The 25,572-nt window shown below is 44.8% G+C and overlaps 1 protein-coding gene across 5 annotated transcripts in view; it reads left to right on the forward strand.

Annotated features, from left to right (window-relative positions):
* The window catches only part of ZYX (zyxin), a 36,489-nt gene extending 10,917 nt beyond the window's left edge, over positions 1 to 25,572 (forward strand). For 3 of the 5 annotated variants that reach the window (XM_077258091.1, XM_077258093.1, XM_077258090.1), the window contains exons 2-9: positions 2,900 to 3,172; positions 9,241 to 9,476; positions 10,997 to 11,797; positions 14,847 to 14,958; positions 21,457 to 21,626; positions 23,662 to 23,840; positions 24,173 to 24,293; positions 24,477 to 25,572. In XM_077258091.1, the coding sequence (XP_077114206.1) occupies positions 2,900 to 3,172; positions 9,241 to 9,476; positions 10,997 to 11,797; positions 14,847 to 14,958; positions 21,457 to 21,626; positions 23,662 to 23,840; positions 24,173 to 24,293; positions 24,477 to 24,587 (2,003 nt within the window). In that variant the 3' untranslated portion in view covers positions 24,588 to 25,572. Of the gene's footprint in view, positions 1 to 2,286; positions 2,450 to 2,523; positions 2,609 to 2,899; positions 3,173 to 9,240; positions 9,477 to 10,996; positions 11,798 to 14,846; positions 14,959 to 21,456; positions 21,627 to 23,661; positions 23,841 to 24,172; positions 24,294 to 24,476 lie in introns of those variants that run through there. The other 2 variants (XM_077258089.1, XM_077258092.1) reach the window with 2 other exon arrangements.

The raw sequence follows: 25,572 nt of genomic DNA on the forward strand, positions 1-25,572 counted from the left end.
GCCCCCAGCCCTGCAACCTCTGGCCTCTAGCTGCCTGGGGTCCCTCTCCTGCATTCCTGGGGCCCAGGACCTGTCAGGGCTTTTCTGATCAACTTTATGGCCTCATTCTTGTCATAAAACCTCCGCTCCAGGGTCCTGTGCCTCCACAGTAATCACAACCAAATGTTTCCATAGTGAAAAGGAAGAAATGTTAATGATTGTCGTGGGGGCAAAATGTGTATCGTTCAACTGTTTGGATAATACTACACGAATACGCTCCTCGCCGTGGGACCTGTGTCTTGCCCTGTGCTCCTCGCCATGGTACCTGCGTCTCACCTTGTGCTTACCATGGTACCTGCATCTCACTCTGTGCTCCTCGCCGTGGGACCTGTGTCTCGCCCCGTGCTCCTTGCCATGGTACCCACGTCTCACCTAGTGCTCCTCGCCGTGGGACCCGCCTCTAACCCCGCGCTCCTCGCCATCGCATTCGCCTTTCGCTCATTGCACCCTATATTAATTGACTCTACCTCTTTAGCTTGCACTTGGTAATACACCCTGCGCCCAGTATTACGCCATGTGCCCAGTAGTATACCCTGCCCATGGAAGTATGCCCCTGCGCCCAGTAGTACGCCCTGCCCCGATAGTGTGCCCAGTAGTACACCCTGCGCCTAGTAGTATGTCCTGCCCCCAGTAGCACACCCAGCACCCAGTAGTACGCCCTGCGCTCAGTAGTACGCCCAGTAGTATGCCCTGCGCCCGGTAGAATGCCCAGTAGTGGTCCCTGCGCCCAGTAGTGGTCCCTGCGCCCAGTAGTGGTCCCTGCGCCCAGTAGTGGTCCCTGCGCCCAGTAGTGGTCCCTGCGCCCAGTAGTGGTCCCAGTAGAACGCCCAGTAGTGGTCCCAGTAGAACGCCCAGTAGTGGTCCCAGTAGAACGCCCAGTAGTGGTCCCAGTAGAACGCCCAGTAGTGGTCCCAGTAGAACGCCCAGTAGTGGTCCCAGTAGAACGCCCAGTAGTGGTCCCAGTAGAACGCCCAGTAGTGGTCCCAGTAGAACGCCCAGTAGTGGTCCCAGTAGAACGCCCAGTAGTGGTCCCAGTAGAACGCCCAGTAGTGGTCCCAGTAGAACGCCCAGTAGTGGTCCCAGTAGAACGCCCAGTAGTGGTCCCAGTAGAACGCCCAGTAGTACGTCCTGCGCCCAGTAGTACGTCCTGCGCCCAGTAGTGCGCCCTGCGCCCAGTAGTGCGCCCAGTAGTACTCCCTGCGCCCAGTAGTACTCCCTGCGCCCAGTAGTACGCCCTGCGCCCAGTAGTACTCCCTGCGCCCAGTAGTACTCCCTGCGCCCAGTAGTACGCCCTGCGCCCAGTAGTACGCCCTGCGCCCAGTAGTACGCCCTGCGCCCAGTAGTACGCCCTGCGCCCAGTAGTACGCCCTGCGCCCAGTAGTACGCCCTGCGCCCAGTAGTACGCCCTGCGCCCAGTAGTACGCCCTGCGCCCAGTAGTACGCCCTGCGCCCAGTAGTACGCCCTGCGCCCAGTTGAACCCTCAATAGTACAGCCTGCACCCAGTAGTATGCCCTGAGCCCAGTAGTACGTCCTGCGTCCAGTAGTGCGCCCTGTCCCCAGTAGTACGTCCAGTAGTATGCCCTGCGCCCAGTAGAACGCCCAGTAGTACTCCCTGCGCTGAGTAGAACGCCCAGTAGCACGCCCTGCCCGCAGTAGTGCGCCCAGTAGTGCGCCCTGCGCCCAGTAGTGCGCCCTGCGCCCAGTAGTACTCCCTGCGCCCAGTAGTACGCCCTGCGCCCAGTAGTACGCCCTGCGCCCAGTAGTACGCCCTGCGCCCAGTAGTACGCCCTGCGCCCAGTAGTACGCCCTGCGCCCAGTAGTACGCCCTGCGCCCAGTAGTACGCCCTGCGCCCAGTAGTACGCCCTGCGCCCAGTTGAACCCTCACTAATACACCCTGCACCCAGTAGTACGCTCAGTAGTACTCCCTGCGCCGAGTAGTACACCCTGCACTGAGTAAGAACGCCCAGTAGCACGCCCTGCCCGCAGTAGTACGCCGTGCACCGAGTAGTATGCCCTGCCCGCAGTAGCACGCCCTGCGCCCAGTAGTACGCCCTGCGCCCAGTAGTACGCCCTGCGCCCAGTAGTACGCCCTGCGCCCAGTAGTACGCCCTGCGCCCAGTAGTACGCCCTGCGCCCAGTAGTACACCGTGCACGCCGTTATGTGCCATACAGCAAGTCCTTTTATCCAAACCATTTTTGCCCCAGGGCCTGGTGTTCCTCTCCTCTCTCAGCCCCACGCCGATCCTCCATGACAGGCGCCATGCTTTATATGCTGATCTGTGCAGGAACCCCTGGGAGTATTTCCATGGAAACAAAGAGAGACAGACGCAGACAGAGAGACAGGCGGAGGAAGGCGTTCAACCTTGAGCTGGCCGGGATCTGTTCTGCAGGATTGGATCATAGCGAGAGTTAGATTACACTCCATTGCTTATTTTTATGTTATTCTTTTGTTCTTTTGTTAACCTTTGCCTTGCTGTATTATTGAGCCGTGGCGGCCATGTTGTTTGTAGCGATCGCAGAGGCAGAATTTCTTATGTGTCAGATGCTCTGGAAATTAAAGGGTTATTGTAAGTGGAGCTCAAGCAGCAGATGATGAAGGTCTGTGGGGACCCGGCTGCTGCTTTTTCTGTAAAACCGTATTTTGCTCTAAACAAAAAAGTAACAAAAAATAGTCCCGACCAGATGCAGCAGAGCTGAGTTTGTCATCTGGCACTGTAGATGGGATCTTGCGTTGACTTATGTGTGACTTTACATAGGACTGCAGGGTGGACCTGCTCAGTGACTGAGGTGACTCTGCTACGTCTGCGCCTGTTTATGTCTTTGTCTAACATCTTCTCTTTTTCTCTCTCCTATCAAAGACGTGAAGATGGACCCTGCCGCTCCTGCCACCCGGATGACCTCCTCCTTCACCATCAACATTTCCACCCCGTCTTTTTACAACCAGCCCAAAAAGTTTGCTCCGGTGGTGCCTCCTAAACCTAAGGTGAACCCGTTCAAAGCACCTGAAGAAGGAGACCCCAAGAATATTTCTGCCGGCCCCCAGGATAACGCGGGGGCCCCTGGCATACGTGGGTTTTTAGGCAAAGTTGGAGAAATTCCATCCTTAACACCACCTGGTGGGGACCAAGAGGGTAATTAGTCGTCTCTCACTATTTACTCTCTAATTGTTACGGCTTAATTAAAGTGGGTGTCATATCAGGAAGACCCCTGTTCATACGGTCTATTAGGGCACAGAGGTTTCATATGGGGGTCTTCCTTCCATGTACGACATTGACAGCCATAATTCCCCCGATAGTGATTTGTTACTTTCAGCTGTTTGTCTGGGGTCTGATCGATCTCCACATTGTATCGCTCTCATATTAAAGGAATCGTCTGTAATCAGACCTCCCTTCTATCGAAAGTTCACCCGTAAATGCAAATGGCTATTCCCCGATAGTGCTGGGCAAAAGTTTTAGGCAGGTGTTGAAACAAAAATGGAGCCAAGTAAGTAGCTTCCAAAAATAGAAGTGTTAATAGTTTATCTTTATCAATTAACAAAATGCAAAGTGAATAAACAAAAGAAAAATGTACCGTAAATCCCATCAGTATCTGGTGACCGCCCGTCACCTCCATCATGAGTATCTGGTGATCGTCCGTCACCTCCATCATCAGTATCTGGTGACCGCCCGTCACCTCCATCATCAGTATCTCGTGACCGTCCGTCACCTCCATCATCAGTATCTGGTGACCGCCCGTCACATCCATCATCAGTATCTGGTGACCGCCCATCACCTCCATCATCAGTATCTCGTGACCGCCCGTCATCTCCATCATCAGTATCTGGTGACCGCCCGTCACATCCATCATCAGTATCTGGCGACCGCCCGTCACCTTTATCATCAGTATCTTGTGATCTTGTGACACCCCCCCCCCCCCCCATCGCCTCCATCGTGAGTATCTGGTGATCGTCCGTCACCTCCATCACTTATTCTCATCAATTGTATAGAGGTTATGGAGGACCTTGGCAGGAGGATGTTCCAAACATCTTGGAGACCTGACCCCAGATCTTCTGTGTATGAGACTTGTGCGGATCCTTCTGTCTCTTCATATGATCCCAGACAGACGGGATGATGTGAGATCAGGGATCTGTGGGGCCGGATCATCACCCCCAGGACTCCTCGTTTTTATTTCATGTTACAGGTCAAACACTATGGTAAGACTGAGCACATCAATGAGACACAAGGTAGTTATAATGAATCAGCAAGGATTCTCCCAGGGAAAAAAAATGCACATTTTGGTCCCCATCTTTTGACTTTTTAAGCTCTTTGCAAATTTTAGGATAAATCATGCCCCCCGCTTAGGCAGAACAATCTTGATATGCAAAGAGAGGTGCCATCCAAAAAGGCCACCTTTTATAACTTTCATAATGTCACCAAGAGGCTGTGAACTGGGCAAAAATTAAATGGCATCTGATACAAAATCTAGTTAGAAACGAGTCACAGAGCAAAAAAGAGGCACCATCAGGACAGAGAGGATGTGTATACCATTGCCTGTATACATAGGGTTGCTGTAGGGCATATGCTATATATACCATAGGCATAATCCCGGGCATTGGGGCATATAGGTAGATATGTACTGTACTTGCTATGTTAGCCTGTGTGGTGGCAGAGGGGGCCCCTTATAGAGGACAGGGCCTTCCCCTTGGTCTGGGGATGTGATTCCCTCTGCATTGTTAATGAGTTGGGGAATTGACTACTAAAATTTGGCCAGGGGTCATAGAAAGGACATGAGGAACTGAGGGGATATTACCAAACACCAGACCCTTCTGTCCTGGGTGCGATCTCTAGCACCATATCGGAAAGGACAAGTTATTTATTTCTTTGCTATTGAGGCCTCTTCCATCTTTCTGCGACTAAGAGTAAGCAGTGGTGGACGCTGATACCTGCCCTCATACCCCTTGTAACGACGCTGATACCTGCCCTCATACCCCTTGTAACGACGCTGATACTTGCCCTCATACCCCTTGTAACGACGCTGATACCTGCCCTCATACCCCTTGTAACGACGCTAATACCTGCCCTCATACCCCTTGTAACGACGCTGATACCTGCCCTCATACCCCTTGTAACGACGCTGATACCTGCCCTCATACCCCTTGTAACGACGCTGATACCTGCCCTCATACCCCTTGTAACGACGCTGATACCTGCCCTCATACCCCTTGTAACGACGCTGATACCTGCCCTCATACCCCTTGTAACGACGCTGATACCTGCCCTCATACCCCTTGTAACGACGCTGATACCTGCCCTCATACCCCTTGTAACGACGCTGATACCTGCCCTCATACCCCTTGTAACGACGCTGATACCTGCCCTCATACCCCTTGTAACGACGCTGATACCTGCCCTCATACCCCTTGTAACGACGCGGATACCTGCCCTCATACCCCTTGTAACGACGCTGATACCTGCCCTCATACCCCTTGTAACGACGCGGATACCTGCCCTCATACCCCTTGTAACGACGCTGATACCTGCCCTCATACCCCTTGTAACGACGCGGATACCTGCCCTCATACCCCTTGTAACGACGCTGATACCTGCCCTCATACCCCTTGTAACGACGCTGATACCTGCCCTCATACCCCTTGTAACGACGCTGATACCTGCCCTCATACCCCTTGTAACGACGCTGATACCTGCCCTCATACCCCTTGTAACGACGCTGATATATATATGTGTATGTGTGTGTGTGTGTGTGTGTATGTGTGTGTATGTGTGTATATATATATATATATATATATCTTGAAGGAGTTCCCAGAGATGCTTAGCACTTGTTGGCCATTTTGCCTTCACTCTGCGGTCCAGTTCACCCCAAACCATCTCGATTGGGTTCAGGTCTGGTGACTGTGGAGGCCAGGTCATCTGGCGTAGCACCCCATCACTCTCCTTCTTGGTCAAATAGCCCTTACATAGCCTGGAGGTGTGTTTGGGGTCATTGTCCTGTTGAAAAATAAATATTGGTCCAACTAAACGCAAACCGGATGGAATAGCATGCCGCTGCAAGATGCTGTGGTAGCCATGCTGGTTCAGTATGCCTTCAATTTTGAATAAATCCCCATCAGTGTCACCAGCAAAGCACCCCCACACCATCACATCTCCTCCTCCATGCTTCACGGTGGGAACCAGGCATGTAGAGTCCATGCGTTCACCTTTTCTGCGTCGCACAAAGACATGTTGGTTGGAACCAAAGATCTCAAATTTGTACTCCTCAGACCAAAGCACAGATTTCCACTTGTCTAATGTCCATTCCTTGTGTTCTTTAGCCCAAACAAGTCTCTTCTGCTTGTTGCCTGTCCTTAGCAGTGGTTTCCTAGCGGCTATTTTACCATGAAGGCCTGCTGCACAAAGTCTCCTCTTAACAGTTGTTGTAGAGATGTGTCTGCTGCTAGAACTCTGTGTGGCATTGACCTGGTCTCTAATCTGAGCTGCTGTTAACCTGCGATTTCTGAGGCTGGTGAATCGGATAAACTTATCCTCAGAAGCAGAGGTGACTCTTGGTCTTCCTTTCCTAGGGCGGTCCTCATGTGAGCCAGTTTCTTTGTAGCGCTTGATGGTTTTTGCCACTGCACTTGGGGACACTTTCAAAGTTTTCCCAATTTTTCGGACTGACTGACCTTCATTTCTTAAAGTAATAATGGCCACTCGTTTTTCTTTACTTAGCTGCTTTTTTCTTGCCATAATACAAATTCTAACAGTCTATTCAGTAGGACTTTCAGCTGTGTATCCACCAGACTTCTGCACAACACAACCGATGGTCCCAACCCCATTTATAAGGCAAGAAATCCCACTTATTAAACCTGACAGGGCACACCTGTGAAGTGAAAACCATTCCCGGTGACTACCCCTTGAAACTCATCAAGAGAATGCCAAGAGTGTGCAAAGCAGTCATCAAAGCAAAAGGTGGCTACTTTGAAGAACCCAGAATATAAGACATATTTTCAGTTGTTTCACACTTTTTTGTTAATTATATAATTCCACATGTGTTAATTCATAGTTTTGATGTCTTCAGTGTGAATGTACAATTTTCATAGTCATGAAAATACAGAAAAATCTTTAAATGAGAAGGTGTGTCCAAACTTTTGGTCTGTACTGTATATGTGTGATTTGTTTGCTTTTTGTTTTCTTTTTGAAAAGCTCTTGTAGATAATAAAACACTGGAATTTCTAACATTCTAGAAGAATTCTTTCCATACCTGTTGTGGGGTGGGGTCGAGCACATCTGACTATTAACAACAACTAAATACTTGTTCTATAACAAAGCATAAAAAAATTAACAATTCAGACTATGGCTGACAACCCAGCAAGTCTGAATAGTCATATAGGCCTCTGCGGAAGATGAGTAGTCTTGTAGATTGTGAGCCTTCACGGGCAGGGTCCTCTCTCCTACTGTACCAGTTATGACTTGTATTGTTCAAGATTATTGTACTTGTTTTTATTATGTATACCCCTCCTCACTTGTAAAGCGCCATGGAATAAATGGCGCTATAACAATAAATAATAATAATAATAATAATAATAATAGTAGTGACCGTGCTGGGAGCTGTCATAGAGGACGTATTTGTTATCTCCTAATGCCCCCAGAAATGGACGGAAAAGCTGTGGAGCAGAATATGGTTCCCAATGAGTGTTTTTTGTTTTGGAGGCACAGCTGAGATTAGTTTTAGATGGCCTTGTGCATACACTTTGCTAATTTTGTGTACTGTGGCCAGTATGGATCATTATTATGTGTGTAGCCCCTTATTGAGTTCAGTCCTCCCATCTCTACAGTATTGGCCCTGAATTAATAATGGCCATCCCCGGGGTCTTGTTTTATGTCCAGGGTATCTTATTTATTGGTGTGTCCGATGGTATCAGTGGGAAGCGATAAATATGACCCTCCATGGTGAGCTCTCCATATTATTGATTACTCGGCTTTATTCATGTTCATCTTGGGGTTGGTCGCTATTTATCATTAGTTTCCCATAATAATCAAAATTTAAAAGTTGCAAGGCTTCTGATTTATACAAGCGATGGATTCCTACCATCTTAGAAGATCGCCATGAAGAGGGTAAAAGATGATGAAGAATGCCCCTTTACATTAAAAATTGAATAAAATTCCATGTAGAGCTCATTTATCGGTTTTCATTGAGCTGTAAATTGCAGATGTTTGTTGTAGGCTTTACAGTATTGGAGAATGATTAGGTTCCCCTCTCTTCTGAATGAAGCCATTCCTCCTGCCTGACGGCTGGCTGCACTTGTGAATACCGCTCCTGCCCCGTTTGTTTGCAAACTATGACCACATTATTGTGATCAGGGGCTCGGGGAGCTGTGGAATGAGATAATTAAGATTCATTATCAAGCCCAGGAAACGCAAAAGAGAATTAGAAGGACCATTACACTGAAAATTCACATATATTTGTTTTTTTCATAGAGTTGAATTGACAGCCAGTTGTGTATGGCAAAGGGTCTACCAGGTCCTGAGATAAATCTAAAAATGACATATCTCGGGACCTGATGGACCCTTGCCTTGTTGAGAGGTTGTACTCAAATTTTAGTTGGAAGAATTATTCCCATCTTGGATATCCTGTGCATATGCCATAGGTGTCTGATTTCTGTGTTGAAAATGGAGGTTCCCCTGAAACCTGAAGAGGTGGCCACTGACTGCCACATCAAGATGGTAAATTGATGATTATTATGGAGAAATTATGGAAAGAGCCGATCAAGGATGTAAATCCTATAGAAGTAAATGATGTAATACATGCGATTATATGCCACCTTGATCTTTGTCCTCCACCCTTATGAAGCAGCCAGAAGTCACCTAATAGGTGGATCCATGTTCTCTGCATAGCCTCAAGCCCAGAGGTGTATCTCATATACTGTGTATATGCCATAAAGGGTTTATCCTTCTCTAAAAGTTCTAAACTTTTTTAAGACATTTGGGGGCAACCAATATAGCCACAATCACACTCCTATTCTCTTACTTTGTAACCTGTGGAGCTTTGTTGTGCTTCATACGAATGTTGGATCCACCATTGACTGTTATTGTGTTTCAAAAAACTTGCTTGACCATGGGCAGTTTGGCTTCACCAGAAATTATCAAAGAAGCTTGGGTGTCTCGGGGCTTGGCTGCATTTGTGTTCTGCATTTTTTTAAAAACTTTGATATATCTCTCTTCAGAATTCATCCTGCCTCCTCCTCCACCCAGCGATGACTCCACCATGAGCCCTACCATGTCTTTCCCACCTCCTCCACCTTCTTTTGGAGATGATAACCTCGGTTCCCCCACCTCCTGCTTCCCTCCACCTCCACCACCTGAATTCGCTGAGCCGTTTCCACCTCCTATCGAAGAGTCCTTCCCCTCACCACCTTCTCTAGAGGAGACGAGCCTCGTTACCGGAATTGGCGACATCCAGGTAAAAATATAGAAGCTTTTCTTATTTTCTATTTTTACAATGCATAATTGAAAAGCCTCGAAGTAAGACGTCCTTGAATAAAGACACTGTATTGTAAAATGTCTTTAAATCTTCGTCCTTGAGTTTTATATTGTTTTTGAGATTCTTTAGACATTTCTGTTTCACGTAAAATAATAAGAGATGGAAAATGTCCAAAATGTAAAATTATGTTTTTGAGACAGTCGTTATTATCATATGTGTCTGAGTCGGTGTAGACTTTTATGAATAATGTTTCTCCACGTCTTCATACTTCCTAGTGTCGTGATCATAATTCCTTCATTGCCTCCATCCATCTTTTTCCTCCTCCAATTCTTCTGAACTTCTTCCTTTGCAATGAGCTGGCTCTAGTAGAAACTTATCCAGAAGAGGAATAACTCCAGTGGTCGTTGGATGTCAAGTTGAAGTTTCGGCACTATTTGGTCAAGGATTTACTTGTTTTGTGTTCTTTACTATCCCTGGTGACCTTCACCAACAACGAAGTTCGGGGGCATCGGTTGATACTCCTTTTTTTTTTGGTGCCTCCATTGTCCAGATAGTGAAGGTTTTGACTGAGAAACAGCCTTGCTTTCTTCAATCTTCATCACATATGAAAGAAGTGAAGAGCATGTTATCAAAACTGGATCACTCAGGGCTCCCATATCTTAAAAAGCAACCTTTCAAGAGGTGGTAAATTTGGAGCTATTGGTTTATTTTATTTTTTATTTTTTTTGCCTATATCTCCCAGTACCACTCAGATTTTCAGATCCTTTTCATATGTATGCAGGTTAATCTCCCTAAATAGCGTTTGACAAGATCACCATTGGTCTAGCCAGATTTTCCCGAGCATCTATTCACCTTGCCCAGAAGACTAGTTTTGAGTCCTTTTAAAATGGCATATCTAAATCTAATAGTTTCCACAAATGTATTTTATTTAAATCTTTTTTAAGGGTCACCTAATTATAAAAGTTAAAAAAAAATAGAATCTGAAACCTCCCTTCTACCCGAACACCAGAATCCAAAAGTTCTAGCCCCTTTGTGATACTTCTAACTAGGACTTGGCATTAATCACAATAAACAGTTGACAATGAAGGACAAAATTAATTGTTCGTTTTTTGTAGTTTTTTTTTACACTAAAAGCCCAAAAGAATAGATACAATGCAAAAAGAGATGGCATGTAGTATGCAGCACAATACAGGCATTAAATCCGTGTCAGTGATTACTGGGATGATAGGAGTTAGAATAGAGAAGTTCTGTGTCCGTGGATATCAATACACTGTGTGCACTTAGTCATAGTCATCCATGCTGGACTTCTCTTTTCTGAACTTGGGATAAAAATGTTATATCCCTTTAAATTATCACGTGCATCTAGCCACTAACATGGTCATTAAGGCCAAGAATTCCTCCAGTCTACATCATACGTTAAGACCTAGATTTAGTTGCCTTCTTCTCTTCCTTACATTACTATTATAGTCAGTCTTATTGAACTTTTTGCCTTTTCGCAGGTCACACCACCACCACCTCCACCAGCTCCTCCTGTGTGTACTCCAAAACCACCTGCCCCATTATCTTTTTCTCCAAAGCCAAATGTGCCTTCATCGTTTGCACCTAAAGCCCCACCAACCACATTTAGCCCTAAGCCAGTTTCCCTTCCTTCAGTCAGCCCTAAACCTAACAACCCCATTCCAGTTGCACCAAAACCTGCAGCACCAGTCTCGGTGTCACCTAAACCTTCTGCACCTGGCACATTTGTCCCAAAAGTTACAGCTCCCCACACATTTTCCTCCTCACAGTCTTCCTATAACCCACCACCTGCTCCTTCATTTTCTCCTAAACCAGTTCGTGCTCCGACCTTCTCTCCAAACCCTGCCCCATCTCACACATTTACCCCTAAACCTTCTGTTCCTCACACGTTCACCCCAAAACAGATAGAACCAGAACCATCAGGTCCACAGCAGAAGTTTCCCACGTCCCAGCACAGTGGCATCAGAGTGGAACCTCTGGCTCCTTCTGCACCTTCGTCTACACGACCATCAGGATTTGGCTTTGCCCAGCAACGTGAAAAGCCTCAAGTTCTTGAAAAAGCTCGTCCTGACCCTGTAGGGCCGCAGAAGGAGAATGGAAGGATTCTTTTACCGCAGGTTGAGATCAGCAGGAATTCTGAGCCACCGATGGACAACTTTAGGAACCACCAAGGCATAAAATCCAATGGAGCACCTTCTGAAAGCTATCAGTCTTCGAAACCACAATCGGATGCAATGCTGAGAAAATCTCCTCAACCCAACATGCAAAGACCTCCCGAGCCTGTAAGTGTTACTTCGTATTCCTGAAATTCTTCTTGGTGGTGGGTTTTCTTAAAGGACTAACCAAGGTACAAATACAGTACAGGTGAGTTTTGCTATTTGGCACAACTCGTGGTGATTTCATGATGGGGGGTTTTCCAAGGGAGTTTTGGTAACTCTGACTATGACTGATCCATGTGTACATAGGATGTAAAGTCAGATATGCTACTTGTGTACTTAAGTAGAACCATAGATCATACATAGGGTTGTGATTGATAGAGGACCTGATTTGATTTGTAGAACCTACAGAGAACCCTTCCCATCCCCGAATAACAAAACCCTAATACCTATAAGTTCTTGAGTCTTTCCATAGCATGAAGTCCTTTTATATTCTTTCCAGTGGTTACCTTGCTATACCTGATTAGGTGACAACCAATATGGCATCATTTTATGTTTTCCAGCAGTTGTTGTAATATGGTAATTACACCATCTTTAGTTAGTCAACCCCCACTTAACAAAATCAGTATGGCTCCATATTAGACCATATATTGGCAAGTGAAGAAGCCAACCGAAAGCCTGAACTTCTTTGAGGATACCTAAAACTCAAGGCGCTCTTCAAACTTTTGTTGGTCCCAAAGCTGTTTTTGAAGTTCTGTGTCTGGAAGCATTTGGTAGTGTATTTGTATAGTGTAGTTTGCATGTAGGCACTGCGCTGCTCACTGTTGATACTGTTATATTGGCATATAATCACCGTTGTTAGTTTGGTATTATGTAGGCACTGAAATGGTCACTATTTAGTACTGTTAGGTTGTGATGTAGGCACAGTACTGGTCACTGTTGTTACTGCTATATTGGCATGTAGGCACTGCATCGGTCACTGTTTGAGTTTGGTGCTTTTACGTAGGCACTGTACTGGTCACGGTTTGGTCCTATTATATTGGCATTTAGTCATTGTTCTGGTGATGGCTTGGTAGCAATACGTTGGCATGGAGTCACTGTGGGTCACTGTTAATGGATACCATGTCTGGTATTGCAAAGATGTTAAAAAATCTGCCATGGTAGCTTGGTCTATCTTGCCATTTGTGGTTTTGGAATATCGTGGGCCATGTTATGGGTTCAAGGTCATGAGAACTCTGTCTGACAAAGCCTGTAGGAACTGGAACTAGTGAGTTGTCACCTGGCTTTACCTAAAACAGCTAAAACTTGGAAAAGACTCAGGCATTTTTCCCAATTTGACAGTTGAGGACGACTCAAGGACTTATATTTATAGGGAATGTTTGATACTCTCATTTTCAGCAATGACTGTCAATCAGAGCTTTGACGCAGCCGGAGGCTCGGGGAGTGGAATGGGTAATGAGGCCATTATGATGTAATGGTTGTGTTGCATGACAGGATACAATTTAGGGATGGAGACGATTTGATGCGTGGGCGTTGTTTTCCTAAGCCAAGGCTGACAGAGCAGAGTTTGCAATTGTGACCTTGCAATTTAAAGTAAACACTAGCCTCGGTAATAAAGCTTTCCCCTGACTTGCTGCAGGCTCTGCGTTTTCTTAGGTGGCCACTGTAATGCTTTGGCAATGTTACTGTGCCTTGCAGACCATGTGTCTACGATATGGTGGAGGGATCAGCACTTGACGCCTCCTCCATGTTCTGATATTGCCACTTATTCCCTTCACTATTGCTAAAGATGCCTGTGGGGAAAAAGTTAAATGGTGGCTACCTCCAGAAAGGGGGTGAAAAAATAGAAGCGTAAGTCATTGAGTCTGAGGGTTGGCGTCTGCAAGAACAAGTTGTAAGAGGGTTCTTCTATTCTATAATTTACCGTCAAGACGAGTCGTCACCCTCTTGGGTTTCTAGGTCTTCTTCCAACCTTCTCTGTACTCGAATTCCTGCTCTTTTATACCACAACCAATGTGACTGGTGAACAAATAGGAGCATGACAGTCACCGATGTCCAGTTTAGAAAGGCCTGTATCTATTGGATTCGTCCCGCTTGTCCTGATAATTGCCACTTACCCCCAGCCCATTGATAATGCTTCTGGTAGGAAAGACTTGAAGAGTATCTACCTTGGACATAGCAAAAAAAAAAATAGAAATGTGAGTAATTGAGGCTTTGAATATAAGCATCTACAGGACCGAGTTGCCTGGGGGAGCTTCTATAACCATGTCTTCAGCTCCATGGGTTTGTTGGTCTTCCTCCAACCTTTGACAACTTCCTCTTACTCCCACACTCTGTGATTTACCACAACCAATGTGACACATGGGAAGTATCACAACCAGCTATGTGCAAGTTGAAATGGCTCTAAGGTTCGGATATATCCGAAAGCTGTGGAGGCATCTTCCGAAGACCCGTCACAACCCATTGAAATACAAGTCAACTAAAGTCTATTTAACAGCTAGAGACTCACACAGAATTGGACTCTTGCATCAATATCAGTCTACCAGCCCATCATAATGTTCCCCTATCCCTTCATTAACCCTTACCTACAGCTTCCTCATCTCCATTGTTTTGTTACCACATCAGTTCTGAAAATGTTTGCTTTGTGGACCATTGCTTGGAAATTGAGACAACCCATCCAATGTTGTTACCTTACTGGACATCAGTCCCTTATTCTGGCCAAATACATTAGATATCGATTTGTTGAACCTACTTATAAACATGCAAGCTTGGCCAAGCATGCATGTTTACTCTGTGGGGAGACGATCAACTGATCTCCTGGGGAATAGATCGGCCATATTGAAATGGCTTGGGTGCAAAATAATCTAGTGGGTATGAGAGAATCTATTGATCGCAATGTTTGTTTTTCCCTGATGTCTACCATGGAGGATCCTCTTGGTTTGCCTTCATGCTTGGTAGACTTTTTTATTTATTGCTTTCCTCCTACCAAAGGGCACCAGATTCATTGTGGTTGACCTTCAAAGCCAAAATGGCCAATAAAATTATTTGTAGATCACTCTTTGGTTTCTGGCTATACTGGGATCATAGAGGCACAAATGGCAATAGGATGGGTTGACCATAAAGCAATGGTTGTCCCAAATGTTTGAGGTGTCTACAACTGTCATCTTTCTTATAGGATCGGACCGCTCACGGATTGAATATGAAAGAAGTGGAAGAGTTGGAAATGTTGACCCAGCAATTGATGCAGGAGATGGACAAACAGCCAACTGTAGATTCGCAAACGATGGGTAGGTTGACCTCATACATAAATGTATTGTATGTGTGTGTCGAGACTGGAGGACGAAGATGTCGGAAGGTTGTAAGTTCTGTCCATCCATCTAGATGTTTATACAGGTGGTTTTCATACGAGGCTATGGGATACAGAGTCACGGAGCGTGTTCTCCTGTAAATATCACCCGCCTCGTCTCCTTATTATATACATATCCCTTGCGCTGTTTACCAGGATCCTCCGCTCTCGCCCACTCACTGCTTTTCAGAGTCGATATCCATAATGTAAACTTTCAAGTGGATGAGTGAAGTGGAGCTAGAACTAGAAGTGCTTCATCCGGGGTCAAGAAGACAGAAGAAAACAAATATTTTAATTCAAGATCCAGCATTAAGCAGAATGTATTGGCCCAGATCCTCTCGGGCCTCTTCACTTCTCAGGTTTATGATTTATTTTTTGTGCTCGTTCCCTTTGGTATTTATTTTTCTCCTATCTGTTTTTATTTATTTTTGGTTTTTTATTCCATCTGGTTCGAAAATACTTTAAATAACTATTTCTTATACAATATAAATATTATTTTTTTTGTTGACATTTTAAGAATATTTACAAGTGTATAAGAAAAAAATACAACAAAAAGGATGATGATGATAAATGTATCTATTCAGTGGCCTAACAACATTGGATCGCAGAGGTTGCGACCGGGCTCGTGCGGATGGGGGCCCACAGATGCCAGCATAAACTTCAACTGGATGTGCGTCCTTGGACGCACATTCAGTTGAAGTGTATTGCTGCTCACAGACGCTTTTTTTATTTTTTTTTAAAGTGTAAAACTGCAAATATTATAATATACAATAACTCTGATAAATGATCCCAACCTGTATGTATGTAGGCGCTATCAATGTACCGTACTTCATCAAAAATACTGAAAATGAGTGTAAATAATAATAATAATTTGTCCTGCAAATTTATTCGCTCTTCTCTTCTGACGATTTCTAACATAAAATAAAGTAGCGTAAAACGTTTGCGAGAAGATTCCAGCGCAGACTATCAATAGTTTATTCAGTAAGTTCAGGTGTAGAGAAGTGACGCAAACATGCGAAACATTGAAATATCAAACACATAAAGTAGTTGTAAATCCAACAAGAAAAGAAACCTGTAATTGTGACCTACAATAACGGGTATTTAATATATTATTTATTAATTCATAGATAGGAAAGAAACAAAATAGTTTAAGGGAAAAGCATTCCGCGGAATTAATTAAAAATACATCATGTAGGGATGTACCATGATTAGGAACCTATCAATCATTTCGGTAAATCATCTTTACTTTATAAAATTATATATTATATGAATAGAGTGAAGTATAGATGATATTTTTTATCGAAATGATTGATATGTTCCTAATCATGGTACATCCCTACATGTTGCCTTTTTAATTAATTCCGTGGAATGTTTTTCCTTTAAACTATTTTGTTTGTTTACGGTCTATTAATTAATAATAATTAAATACCCGTTGTTGTAGGTCACATTTATAGACTTACACATGTGAAATGTGTCTGACGCCAACCTAAGGAAATACTAGACTGGCAGAAATAATAATTCCGCCAAACGGCAATATAATAAAATGGAACATAAATCAGCGATGAAACGCACAGATGAAGATGGAATCAAGCCGATAAAATCATCATGAGCGATACAACCCGAAAGTCAACACGATTAGCGGAATCTCAGCATCTAGTTCTCAAAGATTCTAAAGTCGCACAATTCAAGTAAAGCAGAAATCAAACCTTCAAAAATTCCACAAAGAAAACCACTTAATTTTCTCTTTTCCATTTTCAGGTAACAGATGGTTGGAGAGTTGAGGCTCAGCCGAGGGATAGGCGACCATTTGTTTAGGGGGGAAAAGAGGTGTCATTCTTAAAGGGAATCTGTCAGCAGTTTTTTGTCACCTAATATGAGAGCATCATAATGTAGGGGCAGAAAGCCTGATTCCAGCAATGTGTTACTTACTGGACTACTTGCTGTCACTTGAATAAAATTACTTTTATCAGCAGGAGATTATCACTAGAGGACTAGTAAACCTGTTACTAGGTAGTCCAACCACGCCCCCACCACTGACTGGCCCATTTCTTTGTACACTGGCCGCTTTCTGCCTATGCATAATCAGTGATGTCGAGGGGTTATACAGAGCTCAGCATTCAAAGAACTGCAAGATCTGCAGCAGAGAAAAAGTTTTTTAATCAAAACTGCAGCAAGAAGCCCATAAGTGACACATCGCTGGAATTGGGGTTTCAGCCCCTACGTTATGCTGCTCTCAGATAACGTAACAAAAGCCTGCTGACAGGTTCCCTTTAAAAGAGGCATCAGTCACAAAAAAGGATATATTGAAAGTATATATATTTTTTTCTTAAAAGATGGTCATTTATCTTGTGCCATACATCTCAGGAAATGTCTGGTTTGGAGACCAGTTAAAGGGTTTGTCTTTCAGGACTTTATTTTACTTATTGTATGTATTGTAATGGGGCTCAAAATTCATTTTTACATAAAAAATGTTGCGCTATTTGTTGCTGCACTGTCCATTGCTGGCTGAGGAATGAGTTCACTGTGAATCTGTCAGTGAGTTCATTTTCTAATAGGAGCGTTTGTTTCTCTTTCGTCTTTTTCTGAGCCTCTCACCTGATTTTTGGGCACAGACCACATCAAAATGACGGTAAATGTGCAGACAAAGTCTGTGAAAGCCAAGTGGTGCAACATTTTTAATAAAACCCAATTGCAAAAATGATTTTGTAGTAGTAGCAGCAGCAGCAGCAGCAAGTCGTGTGTGTAGTAGTAGTGAGCCGTGTGAGTAGTAGTAGTAGTAGTAGTAGTAGTAGTAGTAGTAGTAGTAGTAGTAGTAGTAGTAGTGAGCCGTGTGTGTAGTAGTAGTAGTAGTAGTGAGCCGTGTGTGTAGTAGTAGTAGTAGTAGTGAGCCGTGTGTGTAGTAGTAGTAGTAGTAGTAGTGAGCCGTGTGTGTAGTAGTAGTAGTGAGCCGTGTGTGTAGTAGTAGTAGTGAGCCGTGTGTGTAGTAGTAGTAGTAGTAGTAGTGAGCCGTGTGTGTAGTAGTAGTAGTAGTAGTAGTAGTAGTGAGCCGTGTGTGTAGTAGTAGTAGTAGTAGTAGTGAGCCGTGTGTGTAGTAGTAGTAGTAGTAGTAGTAGTAGTAGTAGTGAGCCGTGTGTGTAGTAGTAGTAGTAGTAGTAGTAGTAGTGAGCCGTGTGTGTAGTAGTAGTAGTAGTAGTAGTAGTAGTAGTGAGCCGTGTGTGTAGTAGTAGTAGTAGTTGTAGTAGTAGTAGTAGTAGTAGTGAGCCGTGTGTGTAGTAGTAGTAGTAGTAGTAGTGAGCCGTGTGTGTAGTAGTAGTAGTAGTAGTAAGCCGTGTGTGTAGTAGTAGTGAGCCGTGTGAGTAGTAGTAGTAGTAGTAGTAGTAGTAGTGAGCCGTGTGTGTAGTAGTAGTAGTAGTAGTAGTAGTGAGCCGTGTGTGTAGTAGTAGTAGTAGTAGTGAGCCGTGTGTGTAGTAGTAGTAGTGAGCCGTGTGTGTAGTAGTAGTAGTGAGCCGTGTGTGTAGTAGTAGTAGTAGTGAGCCGTGTGTGTAGTAGTAGTAGTAGTAGTAGTGAGCCGTGTGTGTAGTAGTAGTAGTAGTAGTGAGCCGTGTGTGTAGTAGTAGTAGTAGTAGTAGTGAGCCGTGTGTGTAGTAGTAGTAGTAGTAGTAGTGAGCCGTGTGTGTAGTAGTAGTAGTAGTAGTGAGCCGTGTGTGTAGTAGTAGTAGTAGTAGTAGTGAGCCGTGTGTGTAGTAGTAGTAGTAGTAGTAGTGAGCCGTGTGTGTAGTAGTAGTAGTAGTAGTAGTGAGCCGTGTGTGTAGTAGTAGTAGTAGTAGTAGTAGTAGTGAGCCGTGTGTGTAGTAGTAGTAGTAGTAGTAGTAGTGAGCCGTGTGTGTAGTAGTAGTAGTAGTAGTAGTAGTGAGCCGTGTGTGTAGTAGTAGTAGTAGTAGTAGTGAGCCGTGTGTGTAGTAGTAGTAGTAGTAGTGAGCCGTGTGTGTAGTAGTAGTAGTGAGCCGTGTGTGTAGTAGTAGTAGTGAGCCGTGTGTGTAGTAGTAGTAGTAGTGAGCCGTGTGTGTAGTAGTAGTAGTAGTAGTAGTGAGCCGTGTGTGTAGTAGTAGTAGTAGTAGTGAGCCGTGTGTGTAGTAGTAGTAGTAGTAGTAGTGAGCCGTGTGTGTAGTAGTAGTAGTAGTAGTAGTGAGCCGTGTGTGTAGTAGTAGTAGTAGTAGTGAGCCGTGTGTGTAGTAGTAGTAGTAGTAGTAGTGAGCCGTGTGTGTAGTAGTAGTAGTAGTAGTAGTGAGCCGTGTGTGTAGTAGTAGTAGTAGTAGTAGTGAGCCGTGTGTGTAGTAGTAGTAGTAGTAGTAGTAGTGAGCCGTGTGTGTAGTAGTAGTAGTAGTAGTAGTAGTGAGCCGTGTGTGTAGTAGTAGTAGTAGTAGTAGTGAGCCGTGTGTGTAGTAGTAGTAGTAGTAGTAGTGAGCCGTGTGTGTAGTAGTAGTAGTAGTAGTAGTGAGCCGTGTGTGTAGTAGTAGTAGTAGTAGTAGTAGTAGTAGTGAGCCGTGTGTGTAGTAGTAGTAGTAGTAGTAGTAGTGAGCCGTGTGTGTAGTAGTAGTAGTAGTAGTAGTAGTGAGCCGTGTGTGTAGTAGTAGTAGTAGTAGTAGTAGTAGTAGTGAGCCGTGTGTGTAGTAGTAGTAGTAGTAGTAGTAGTAGTAGTAGTAGTAGTGAGCCGTGTGTGTAGTAGTAGTAGTAGTAGTAGTGAGCCGTGTGTGTATGAGCCAAACTTCAAGGCAATGAGAAATCTCAGCCAAAGCAGCTTGCTCATGGTTTCCACATCATAATTTATTTATTTTTTTTAAAAAGAAACATAAATGAAAAATTCCAAACATCAAAAAGAACCTTAATTTGCCAATGATAATGAAAAGCCTCATAGATATCGAACCGCTCGTAGCTCTGGGGTTAATAAACCCACGGATTAGGTTTGTCTGGACGTAAATCTTATAATCATTTTAGCCATTCTCGTTCTCACACAGATTATCCGCTGCCGAGATCAGTCTGAATTTTTTCTTACAAATTAAATATATCAAGAAGCTGTGTCAATTACCTGCGGCTGCAGAGGAGACAATGCCAACTAGTCAGAACTCGTAGGGGAAAAAAATAATAGATGATGATGGTCACGAATTGTCCCGAGGAACATTTTGTGGATTTTTTTGGTCCTGGTGTCCTACCACTACTGTTACATATCATGGGAAGTGGTTCTAAAATATGATTTTGGAACACAACTTCTTCAGGCACAAAAATGACGCAACATTTCTTGGAGTTATGAGAAACTGGTAAAAGTAAAATGTATGAAGTGCTCAGTGTCAATAAGCTGCTTGTAAAGCTGGCAGGATATTGTCGTGTATGAAGAGGGTGAAAGCATCTGAATGGTCAGAATTATCCACCCAGATCCCCTGTGATTTCTTGTAGGCATCTTGTTCCAATAGAGACCTTGTGTGATTCCGAATCCCCATCTACATCAACGTCTACATCCTACCTAACGGCAGATGTAGATGGTAGTGTAGACAATTGTGTGTGTGTTGGGTGCTGCTATTTTATTCAGCATATATACTTTTATCGTTTGTAGACATTTCTATATTTTATGTATAATGTTTCTATATTGCAAAGGATTATTTATCGGTGGATGGGGCTCACTTAGTCTGTGGTGTAGTTGATTCCTCAGTGGTGTCAGTAGTAGACATGGGTTTTCAGAAAATCAGTATCCCCCACCCACTTACTATTGTTGGTAGTATAATAATGCAACCACAATACTGCCATATGATGCCACCACAATACTGCCACATAATGGCATCTTAATATTGCCATATAATGCCACTGTAATATTGCAATATAATGCTACTATAATAATGCCACCGTAATACTGCCGTATAATGCCGCCCTAATACTGCCGTATAATGCCGCCCTAATACTGCCGTGTAATGCCGCCCTAATACTGCCGTGTAATGCCGCCCTAATACTGCCGTGTAATGCCGCTGTAATACTGCCATCACAATTCTGCCATATAATGCCACCACAATGCTGCCATAATTCTGCTATATAATGGCACCATAATGCCGCCATATAATGCCACCATAATACTGCCATATAAAGCCGCCATATAAGCCACCATATTCCTGCCATATACATCTCACATTCAGGCACTATATGGTGGTATTATGTGCAATATTTAATTCTCTCCTACAGAGCACACATCATATTGCTGCAAGATTCTGATAGAAAACTTCAGTTGGGTTATGAAATAATGCCGCCATACACCACTAAACCACTAAATAATGCTCATTGTTTTTCTTTGATCCTGGTGTTCTCTAGGGTATTTGCTCCTTATGATTGGTCCTGCCAGTCTGCGCTCCTCCTAATTCTAGAGTCTTAGTGTCATGTCTGTTGTTGGTCTTTGTAGATCGCTGTAAGTTGTGCGGCCAGGGACTGTCCAGGACGGAGACGGTGGTGCGGGCTGGCGAGCACCTGTACCACGTCCACTGCTTCACCTGCTCCAAATGTGACCAGCAGCTGCAAGGACAGCAGTACTATGAGTGCGAAGGGCGGCCTCTCTGCGAAGACTGCTACCAGGCGAGTCCGGGGACTGTGAACACATTGGGTCGTCTGTCCTGAAAAATAGACACATTAGATCGTGGTGTATAATGCAGGTTGTCTCTCCCCACAGGACACATTAGATCGTGGTGTATAATGCAGGTTGTCTCTCCCCACAGGACACAGAGTGCAGTGTATAATGCAGGATGTTGTCTCTCCCCACAGGACACATTAGAGCGCAGTGTGTAATGCAGGTTGTCTCTCCCCACAGGACACATTAGAGCGCAGTGTGTAATGCAGGTTGTCTCTCCCCACAGGACACATTGGATCATGGTGTATAATGCAGGTTGTCTCTCCCCACAGGACACATTGGAGCACAGTGTGTAATGCAGGTTGTCTCTCCCCACAGGACACATTAGAGCGCAGTGTGTAATGCAGGTTGTCTCTCCCCACAGGACACATTGGATCATGGTGTATAATGCAGGTTGTCTCTCCCCACAGGACACATTAGAGCGCAGTGTATAATGCAGGTTGTCTCTCCCCACAGGACACATTGGAGCACAGTGTGTAATGCAGGTTGTCTCTCCCCACAGGACACATTAGAGTGCGGTGTATAATGCAGGTTGTCTCTCCCCACAGGACTCATTAGAGCACGGTGTATAATGCAGGTTGTTTCTCCCCACAGGACACATTAGAGCACGGTGTATAATGCAGGTTGTCTCTCCCCACAGGACACATTAGAGTGCAGTGTATAATGCAGGAGGTTGTCTCTCCCCACAGGACACATTAGATCGTGGTGTATAATGCAGGTTGTCTCTCCCCACAGGACACATTAGAGCGCAGTGTATAATGCAGGTTGTCTCTCCCCACAGGACACATTAGAGCACGGTGTATAATGCAGGTTGTCTTTCCCCACAGGACACATTAGAGCGCGGTGTATAATGCAGGTTGTCTCTCCCCACAGGACACAGAGCGCGGTGTATAATGCAGGTTGTCTCTCCCCACAGGACACATTAGAGCACGGTGTATAATGCAGGTTGTCTCTCCCCACAGGACACATTAGAGCACGGTGTATAATGCAGGTTGTCTCTCCCCACAGGACACATTAGAGCGCGGTGTATAATGCAGGTTGTCTCTCCCCACAGGACACATTAGAGCACGGTGTATAATGCAGGTTGTCTCTCCCCACAGGACACATTAGAGTGCAGTGTATAATGCAGGAGGTTGTCTCTCCCCACAGGACACATTAGATCGTGGTGTATAATGCAGGTTGTCTCTCCCCACAGGACACATTAGATCGTGGTGTATAATGCAGGTTGTCTCTCCCCACAGGACACATTAGAGCGCGGTGTATAATGCAGGTTGTCTCTCCCCACAGGACACATTAGAGCACGGTGTATAATGCAGGTTGTCTCTCCCCACAGGACACATTAGAGCACGGTGTATAATGCAGGTTGTCTCTCCCCACAGGACACATTAGAGTGCAGTGTATAATGCAGGAGGTTGTCTCTCCCCACAGGACACATTAGATCGTGGTGTATAATGCAGGTTGTCTCTCCCCACAGGACACATTAGAGCACGGTGTATAATGCAGGTTGTCTCTCCCCACAGGACACATTAGAGCGCGGTGTATAATGCAGGTTGTCTCTCCCCACAGGACACATTAGAGCACGGTGTATAATGCAGGTTGTCTCTCCCCACAGGACACATTAGAGCGCGGTGTATAATGCAGGTTGTCTCTCCCCACAGGACACATTAGAGCACGGTGTATAATGCAGGTTGTCTCTCCCCACAGGACACATTAGAGCACGGTGTATAATGCAGGTTGTCTCTCCCCACAGGACACATTAGAGTGCAGTGTATAATGCAGGAGGTTGTCTCTCCCCACAGGACACATTAGATCGTGGTGTATAATGCAGGTTGTCTCTCCCCACAGGACACATTAGAGCACGGTGTATAATGCAGGTTGTCTTTCCCCACAGGACACATTAGAGCGCGGTGTATAATGCAGGTTGTCTCTCCCCACAGGACACATTGGAGCACAGTGTGTAATGCAGGTTGTCTCTCCCCACAGGACACATTAGAGCGTTGTGCCGTGTGTGAGAAGAAGATACTGGAGCGTTTGCTGAAAGCCATGGGCAAGGCCTACCACCCGGAGTGTTTCACCTGCGCCGTCTGCAGTCGCCCCCTGCAGGGAGAACCTTTTATTGTGGATCAGAATAACCTGCCGCACTGCGTCGCCGATTATCACAGGTTAGTTTGCCCCAGAAAACCAGGATGTTCTATCCGGCTGACATCCCTATGTTGAATTAGCAGTGCTCATGTTATAGATAGCGCTCCCTCTCATACTTGTTCTGCTGGTGCGTGTGTCCCGTTGGCGGTGCGTGTGTCCCGTTGGCGGTGCGTGTGTCCCATTGGTGGTGCGTGCCTCTGTTATTTCCGCTTCCTGTGTCCATGTTGTGCCATTAGTCGCCTCCATCCTCTCTGCCAGGCCGTGCCCCGTGATTCTCTTCTGTATCGATCCATTGACAATACCTAGGGTCGGTTTTGTTTACGTTGCCTCTGCCCCTTTTGTTTGTCTTTAGGAAATATGCCCCTCGCTGCTCGGTCTGCGGAGAACCCATTGCCCCAGAACCTGGACGGGATGAGACCGTAAGGGTGGTGGCGTTGGAGAAGAACTTCCATATGATGTGCTACAAGTGCGAGGTGAGGCTCCGTTCTCTTTTTCTATGATCTGGTCTTCACTTTTTTTTCACTTGCTTTTGTGGCTGCTGCCTGGCATTGTGTGCCATTTTTTTTTTTTTTTTGCCTTTTAACCTGATTTTTCAAATGCTTTTGTCAATCGATTAAATCCGTAAAACTTTTTTTTTCCGTTCCTCACCCCCTCAGGACTGTGGTTGCCCCCTCTCCATCGAAGCCGATGACTCTGGTTGCTTCCCATTGGACGGCCACGTGCTGTGCAAGAAATGCCATACAGCGAGGGCACGGGCTGCTATGTAACATCGCCTCCGCGGGTCGTTCCTAGATACGAGCTCCAGCTTTGTCCACCAAAGACTCTTGGACCGACTGACCACTCCGTCCGCCTCTGCTGCTGCCGCCGATGTAGTTCAGTGTTACGGTTTATTAACCGGTTTACAGCTTCTGCCGCGGAGACTTCTAGATAATTCTGGTCGGCCGTCACTTCGCTGCTAACTAAGTAGTTAGTACTTCTCGCTTATCTGCCTGATCGCCGCCTGCCACAAATTGTCTTTTTTCGTATTTGTGCCGAGATTAATTTTTTATGTTTTTTTTAATTTTGTTGTTACTTTTTATCTTTTTTTATTTTTTTCGTCTGTGACTGTGGAAATTTCTATGGACTAAATGGAATTTTTTGCAAATCGAGAACCAGGTCACCAACGGTTGTTCCAGCCAACGATCTGGAATTTGGAAATTGTAACCAGGTTTTCTGAAAAGAATATTTTCCCCTTTTTCAAAAAGATGTAAAAATCTCCCCCAAAATATGTTTTTGATTCGTTCTCTTCTTTTCTAAAGTCCCTTTGTGGGGACTGCAGGTGCCATTGTATTCACAGATCTCATTTTTGGCAGAAGACAGTTTGTGTTTGATTTTTTGGGGGGAATTTTTTCATTTTCATGGGGGAAAAACTTCTTTAGTCACGAGGGTCTCACCTCATGTGTTTGCCTCTGCTATCCCCATAGGTTATATTTTGCCATTTGTTGCTTTTTTTTTTTCTTTTCTTTTTTTGCACATTTCTTACCAAAAAATAGATTAAATGAGGCTTAGAAAACAAAAACTGAAAAAAAGCCATTTTATAGAACAATTATCAGGAAACCCAAAATAAACAGCGGAGAGTTTACCGGGACTTGGCTGTATTGTCCCGTGAACCCCTGTTCATAGAAAGGACCATATAAAGGACCATATTTTTTTAAGTGACATTGTTTTTGTTAATGATGAAATAACCCATTAAAATAAAACAAATAAATTGTG

This window comes from Ranitomeya variabilis, chromosome 4 (assembly GCF_051348905.1).
Source record: "Ranitomeya variabilis isolate aRanVar5 chromosome 4, aRanVar5.hap1, whole genome shotgun sequence".
Lineage (NCBI taxonomy): Eukaryota > Metazoa > Chordata > Amphibia > Anura > Dendrobatidae > Ranitomeya > Ranitomeya variabilis.